This window comes from Carlito syrichta, unplaced genomic scaffold (genome assembly GCF_000164805.1).
Source record: "Carlito syrichta isolate Samal-C Ts95f unplaced genomic scaffold, Tarsius_syrichta-2.0.1 Scaffold304335, whole genome shotgun sequence".
In the NCBI taxonomy this organism is placed as follows: domain Eukaryota; kingdom Metazoa; phylum Chordata; class Mammalia; order Primates; family Tarsiidae; genus Carlito; species Carlito syrichta.
In genome coordinates, this window is record NW_007248431.1 from 107932 (window position 1) to 115600 (window position 7669).

Below are 7669 nucleotides of genomic sequence, written 5' to 3' on the forward strand. Positions count from 1 at the left end.
GCCCAGCAGGTCGAGGCTGTGGTGGCCGGGAGCGGCCACTGCACTCCAGACTGGGCGACAGAGTGAGACTCCAACTCAAAAAACAAAAAAAAAAACACACAAAAACTTAGCGATGTGTTAATAGGGATGTCCCATCCCTATTCTAGTCTAGAGGAGCCAGAAAGACCTCTAAGACTCAAGTCAGATCATGGTAGTAATGTATGTTCGATTTCAGAAAAAGTATGACATGCAAAAAAGGAAAACATTAGCAATGTGTTTCATGTTTTCCTTTTTTGCATGTCATACTTTTTCTTAAATCGAAGATATATTACTTTTATAAGAAGAATTATTGTAAATTTTGTCAGTTAAAACCATCAAATCATAAAACGCTGCATAATCCAGATCCATACATAACACACCATAAGTAGTATCCTAGTATAATTATAACAGAAATTGTCACAAGCTGAAAACATTGTCTTGTTCCTTAATGGCAGCTCTAGAACAAAACTCTAGTGTTTTTCAAAGGGAGAAGGCAAGGAGGCCAAACATATCAAACAGTTATAGGGGAAGCTCTATGCAGGGGTCTCACTTGGCCTGTCCTACCTAAAATTGAATCCTGGATCTTTCCTCTCAAATCTGCTTCTTTCACCATCTTACTGATCTGAGTAGACAGCAACTCTGCCCTTCAAGGGGAACTCACCCTTCCCCTCCTCTAGTATCTCATATCCGCCCACATTCAACCTATTCACTCTATATTCCCAATATATACATAACCCAAACTTTCTGGGGAGATACAAATGTACTGGGGAATAGGTTATCAAGTGTATTCATTTGTCAAAATTCATCAGATTATACACTTAAGGTCTGCACATTTCACCATGCATAGTGAATTACACATACATATAATGAAAACATATGAGGTTCTCTCTCTCTCTCTCTACCCCAATTATTTCTCACCATCCCCACCCTGGTCCAGACCATGACCGACTCTTGTCTGGATTTTTGCAACAGACTCAACTGGTCTCCTGGCTCCCTGCCTTGACTCCCATCCCTATTCTAGTCTAGAGGAGCCAGAAAGACCTCTAAGACTCAAGTCAGATCATGGTAGTCCTTTGCTGCCATTACAATGAGAATCAAGGCCTTCTAGCAGCCCACTGGCCCTACTGATCAGTCTGTTGTTCACTCTCTGGCCTCATCTCTCAGTGCTCTTGCCCTTGTGTTGCTCCAATCACAATTACAACCTTGCTATTCCTCAAGCCTTACAGGCAAATTCTGGTCATTCTCTCAGCCTAGAATGCTATTCCCTCAGATGGCAACTTCCTCACCTGCATCAGGCCTGGGGTGGATGCCTTGGTATCACCCCCAGATCCCTTCCCTCCAGGGAATGAAGCACACTCCCCCAGCTATCTGTAGACTGCTAGCAGCCCATTACTGCTCCCAGCAAAGTGCTTTGACCAAGGTCAGGCTCCCTCAGTCAAAGGTCATGACAGCCTACATCCAGTGACTGAGGACATGAGATTATAGATTATAAGGGTTTGGGCCATCATGCGGGGCAACTCTGAAAGGCTCTTCAGAGGGTTGACTGTGGTTTTTGCTGTGTTTGCCTCACAGCTGCCATCTCCCTCTGTCCCTGGTCCTGCTTCTCTTGCTTTTCCTCAGGTATGGATCTTACAGGCATTCCCCAATAATCCCCCTGCACACAAAAATCTTCAGCTCTGAGTCTGACTCCTGCCACTGCTTCTCACTCAGGTTTTCCCGAAGCATCCAGTTTAAGACTGCCCCTCCCCAGCACTTTCCAGCATCCCGTTTCTATGTCTGCTGTTTTCCCCCATACTCATCCGCCTACCACACTCTGCAATGGCTCCTGTTTGTGATGTCTGCTATGTGTCTCCCCAGAAAGCTCCCCTCCCACATCTCCTCTCTTCTGCTTACACAGAACATCCCCAGCAGATCCCCCTTCATCACACTGGCTAGAATGTACCACATGTTGCTACTCAAAAGAGTCTGGCAGGCTGTTGGTTTACTGCTGTGTTTTCAGTTCCTGGCACACAACTGGCACTATTTGTTGAATGTATGAATTTATCAAGTGTCTTCTCTGTGTGGGACCTTCAGCTGGAGGATGCAGCAGATCTAAAGCCCATTCTAATGAAGGTCTAACCCTGGTCCTCAAATGAAGCTTGCTGCCCCCTCTGCCTGGTCCTTACCACAGTGGCTTTTGCCAGGGCAGCCTCCCCGTAAACTGGACCATTGCTGTTAGGAGCAACATGTTTTGATGTAAATGAGTTTTTTACCATTTGCAATCTTTCTGTTTCATTCACCCCTCCCCCCCAAAAAAACCCAAAAAGCTCCAAAAGACAATTATGTAAATAAGCTGTGTGGGTAACAGCTTGGGCAGAGTGCTTCCCCTCATCACTGGAATCTCCAGAAGATTCCACTAGCAAGTCTAATATATTAGGAGAGTCAGCCAGGATGAACAAGAAGTTTTTTTGTGGTTAATCAATTCTACCACCAAAGGCTGCAAATACTGTTAGCTGCCCCTACACCAGCCACCTTCCACCACTGTCTTCCAGCATTTACTAAGTGACTGTCGTTGGTCCTGGGAACATAAGATGAGCAAAGACAAAGTCTTTGTCTTCCAGGAGCTTGCTTTTTGGGAAGGTCTCTAATGGAATTCCAATTTTATTCAGGTATCTACTCCTCCCCCTATGTAAGCCAGCAGGAAATGGTGATTGGTGCAAGAGCGGGTACATGACCCAGTTGGCCCAATCAGGCCAACAGGAAAAATCAAAGTCCAAGTCTGGGGAAAAGTCCCCTTCTTCCTGCTCCTCCCTGAAAGCAATTCTCTTGATAACCCACAACCAGAGAACTCTCAAAACCGAATGCCAGAGAAGGCTCACCAAGTGCACCTCAAAGGGAACCTACCAGATTAGAAGTCCTAAGTCACTTGGAATGGCTACAGAAGCAGCCACAGGACAATTCCCAAGCACAAGATGACTTCTGGTATTACGTGGTTTCTGAAAGTCGTCCTTCTGAGGAAGAAATGGTTCTCCAGTACAGAGGTGGACAGCCTCAGCATAGAATTCAGAGCTTGGCAAATTAGGAGCAGTAAGCCTGAGCTTGGGCTGGGGTCTGGGTATTACTCACAACTCATACCCTTCACATCTAGTGTAAACTTGTGGCATGGGGGCAAGAGCCACCTCATCGGACTCAACCTCAGTTTCCATCTGCAAACTGTACTGCTGCAGATGTTTTCTTTTTGTTGCAAATCATAGAGAATTTCAAGAGTAATTTGCTATCTCATAACAAGTCCTGAAATAGTTCAGCTTCAGGGTTCATCAATTTAGCAACATCCCTCCATCTTTCCCTCCCATCCTCCTTGGTGTAAGCTCCGTTCTCACAGTCATAAGCTGGCTGCTACATGGACACCTTGTGAAGCCCAGCAGCAGAGACTGGTCTTTCAAGCATCTCATCTTTTCTGATTCACCAGGAGCTCTCAGCAGACATCCCCTTCTAGTCTCAAGGGTCAGAAATAGATCATATTTTAGCTATTCCAGTAACATGTACAATGCAGGGTCTGCAACAAATCCTTGACACTTACTCTCAAAGCAGCTTAAGGTTGTCAAAACTTGCCCCCTGCAGCCCGGCCTGCAGAAGAAGGCACCTGAAAAAAAAACAACCGGGGTTCTGCTAGCAAGGAAGAGGACGGGCAACCCTATAATGTCTGCAACACTCCCTTTGTGCTATTTAACAATGTAGACACTGTTGATGGCCTCATTCACCTCTCTAGGTGTTGTTGCTGACTTTGGCAGGATGATAAAAAGTGCTTGCATCGATTTTTGATCCCCAGGGATCATTCCAAACCTCTGGTTCACATACTAGACACCTCTGCAGTCTATAGGTAAACACGCTGGATAAAAAGGACAACCTCTGGGGAAGGGGAGGGGTTAAGGCAGACACAGAGCACCCTTCTCCTTGGTCACTGGCAGGACCTAAAATTGGCACAATGGCAGCAAGTCTGCTACTTGGTCTCTGTGGTCAAGGCCAGATACTCCCCAGACGTCCCTCCTAGCTGTGTGACTATGATTCTGCTCATAAAGTGAAAACATCCTTTCAACCACTTCTTAGAGTAAAAAAAAGTTTAAGAAAATCCCATTTCCTACCTCTCACCAATACTTTTTCTCCAGCGTACTAAAGAAATAAATTCAGAGAGTGATCCAAATCTACAGTCATCTGCCCATAACAGTAGGTCTCCTTAGAAGCTCTCTCTCTATTCTGTCCTTAGTACCTCCTGACATTTTCTTACCTTCCTCACCCAAATATCCACACCTCCCTCAGCATCTCACCAAGACCCAAGGCCTTCTTAAGACACAGGTTAGGTGTTTCATCCAGCAACTCCCCAAAACCTTAATGCTCCTTCCCCAAGTCATGAGAAGGAAGTTCAAGCTTCTGGCAGGGTGTCCAAGGCTCTGCCTTCTAGCCCCATCTCCCTCTTCCCCTGATCAGACTCACTCCTAATGTGCTCCACGTCTTCTCCTAAACACTCCCACTTTCTGGTCTTTACTCCTGATGGTCCCATGAGCTGCAGCGCCTTGTCTGCCACCACAATCCTAATCATATGAAGATTCAGTCCAAAGACACATCCACAAACCAGCCTTTGCTGGTTGACACAACTGGATGGTAGTTGTGGGGTACTACTGGCATCTAGTGGCTAGAAGACAGTTCCTACAACAGTTATATGGCTCAAAATGTCAACAATGTTGAGGCTGAAAAACTCTACCTCAGAGGTTTCTCTATTACTGGCCAAAGAGGAAGTTCACAGTATGCCTGCATTCAAATATTTCTCCCTCCGCTATTTTACTTGCCCTCTCTACTTTGTCTGATAATGCCAGGGAAAAATGTTGAGCTCTCTGCTCCTTCTGCCTTTGGACTCTTAAAAAAAAAACACCAAAAAGCATGTTTATGCTGGGCGTCATAGCACATGCCTGTAGTCTCAGCTTCTTGGGATGCGAAAGTGGGAGGATCGCTTGAGCCCAAGAGTTTGAGTGCAGCCTGGGCAACATAATGAGACCTGCCACTATATATATGTATGCGTGTATATATATGTATATGGGGAATAAGAAGCATGTCCATGATGCATAACGAGACAGGAGACATGAATGCAGAGTGGGGAAGCCAGAGGTGCAATGATGTGCTCTCCAAAGCACCGTGGCTTTTGTTTTTTCACCCAAAGTAAGTGCAATTTTACAGGCCACTACCTATCACTCAGGCTTCTGGCTGAGCCTCTTCCCCTAGCAGCTCCCCTGCTCATTACAGTCTTTAAGGGCCTGCTCAGCATTGAACAGTATCACTGACTCCAGAACAGTGGTAATTTACCCCTGACAATCCTCCTGAACACTCAATGAGACTAAGGTTGATTTTAGGAGATTTTAAAAGAAAGAAAATGTAATCGTTTAAAAAAACTTAAACCCTATCCAGCCAGAGTCTTTTATCAATGTCTTTTATCATAGATTATTATCTCTTAGATTTCTAAAGCATTTACAGTCTGGGGAGTACTTTTGTGTTATGTTCCCAACTGAAAATCATACCACACTGTGAAATAGGTGGAGCAGACATGATCACACTCTATTCTAAGGCTGTAGAGAGGCCCTCAGCAACACTGGCCCACTGGTATGCCTGCTCTGCCATGCTGGTGCATCTGGTTACTGACCTGGTTACAGTCTCTCATTCACTGGTACCTAAGTCATTGCTTAAGCATATTGATTTACTCATGCTTACACAGTGTAAATATTTTGTCCTATAAAGGAGTTTATAAAAAGGAAGAAATTAAATGACAGACAGCAGAAGAGAGACTGGAAATGGGTAGGTTACACACAAACTGATTCAGGCAAAGCATCTCAAAATAAAAATTCCTTCATATCTTCACTTACACAGCAAAGCAGTGCATAAAAATTTTTCCTTTTCTGATCACAAGCATCATAATTCATAATAGTTCTCCAAGGAAAGATCAGCACATGACACATTAGGAAATGCTCTTGAAGATGAACAGGAGAAATGAAACTAAAACTCAAGGCTTTTGCTTTCATGCACAGTAAATCTAGCTACATCTCTGCAAATTATGAAAACCTCAGCTTCCTTGGCTGTTTAAGTCAATATTTATCATATGTCCATTATGTGGAAGATGTTGCTCAGTGAAGTAGGGAATACAGATGGGAGTAGGGCAGACCCTACTGTGGGCACATGTAAAGTACTACCACAACTTCCACGTAAGGCAAAGCACAAGGACAGTGATACAGCACATCTAGTGGAGTAACTCAGCACAAACGGCCTCAAAAGGAAAAGGTGACCTCACCTGGCCTCAGAAAAATGGGAAAGATGTAATATGACAAGATGGAAGGAGAGAGAGATTAAAGGGGGAGAGAATAGTTCAGTTCTGTTTGGTTGTAGTGCTAGAGAGCATCTGGGACCAAGTTCAAAACTAAAAAGCTACATGTGTTAAAAAGGCGAAAGCATCTATCCTTGCTCTAAAAGAAAACTGTAGCTCCCTCTAGTTGCACTGCAAAGTAGAAATTAGGAACAAGACACCATCAGGGTGACCCTTTGCCTGTCAACAGTCAGCGACAGAGTGGAATCAGGGGCACAGGCCTTGGGCTGGAGAAGCCTTTCTGGGATGCTTCCTGTGCTTCAGCGCTGTCACAGAGCGGTGTGTGTGTGTGTGGGGGGGGCGCTATCTTTTGGTCTCCTTGGGGAGCGGAAAGCGAAGACCAACTCCTGGAAGCAGTTCTGCCAACAAAACTGCTTGGTTATCACTAGCTTCTCTGTACCAGGGTCAAGCCTCAACCAGGGAGAATGAGTCTGTTCCCCGGGGTGTGCTTGAAGGCCACTGCCACAGAGCTAGGGAAGTCCCTCTCCGGGAACACACCTGCGCCCTATCTGCCCCAACCTAGTCAACCAGTTGCCCAAGCTCAGCATTAAACGTGGTTCCTTAGGCGGTGGAACCTCGGTTCTGAGTCCTCTATTCCAAAAACCAGTTCCCAGACTAGAGGCACTGCTACCAGTTCCAGACCTGACTGGGGCACTGTCACTAGATGCAGACCCGACTGGGGTACTGTCACTAGATCTAGAGAAGCAGTAACAGTCCCTCCTGCATATCTCAGGTCTTCACCCCGCCACTGAAAGGCCACAAGGGGGGGTCGGTCCCGGTTTCACCCTTATGACTATCTGGGCATGTCCCGGCCATGCAGACGAGTGGCAGGACAAGGCCAGCTCACCGGAGCCAGGCCGCGGCCCCTCCTCGGCTCGCAGGTGGGCGGCGGAGGGCTCCGTGCCAGTGCCTGGGGCAGAGGCGGCCCTGGCCGCGGCCATCCGGAGCACGTGCTGGGCCGCCAGCCTCCCCGCGCCTAGGACAAAGTCCGTTCCCGCCGCTCCTGGGCTGGAGTGCCGGGGCCGGGCGCCGGGGAGAGGTAGGCAGCGCCGACGCGCGGCCCCGACTCGACTCTGGCCCCAGACCAAACCCAGACTCGGCAGCCGGCGACCTCCGTGCGCACTCACCATTGTGGTTGACCCAGGTCGGCTTCAGGAGCTTCATTGTTCGGCCGCAGCCGCCGCTGGGCTGAGGCGAGAGCCGTGTCCCTCAGCGCGCCCGGGCCATGGAGCCGCCGCCGCCTCCTCCCGCGCCCGCGCTCCGGCCGCC

The 7669-nt window shown here is 47.3% G+C and overlaps 1 protein-coding gene across 2 annotated transcripts in view; it reads right to left on the reverse strand.

Moving 5' to 3' along the window:
- LOC103262074 (protein HIRA) overlaps positions 1-7669 on the reverse strand; it is a 90738-nt gene extending 83069 nt beyond the window's left edge. For both annotated transcript variants that reach the window (XM_021713184.1, XM_008059677.2), the window contains exon 1: positions 7528-7669. In XM_021713184.1, coding sequence (XP_021568859.1) covers positions 7528-7564 — 37 coding nt within the window. In that variant the 5' untranslated portion in view covers positions 7565-7669. The remainder of the gene's footprint in view (positions 1-7527) is intronic.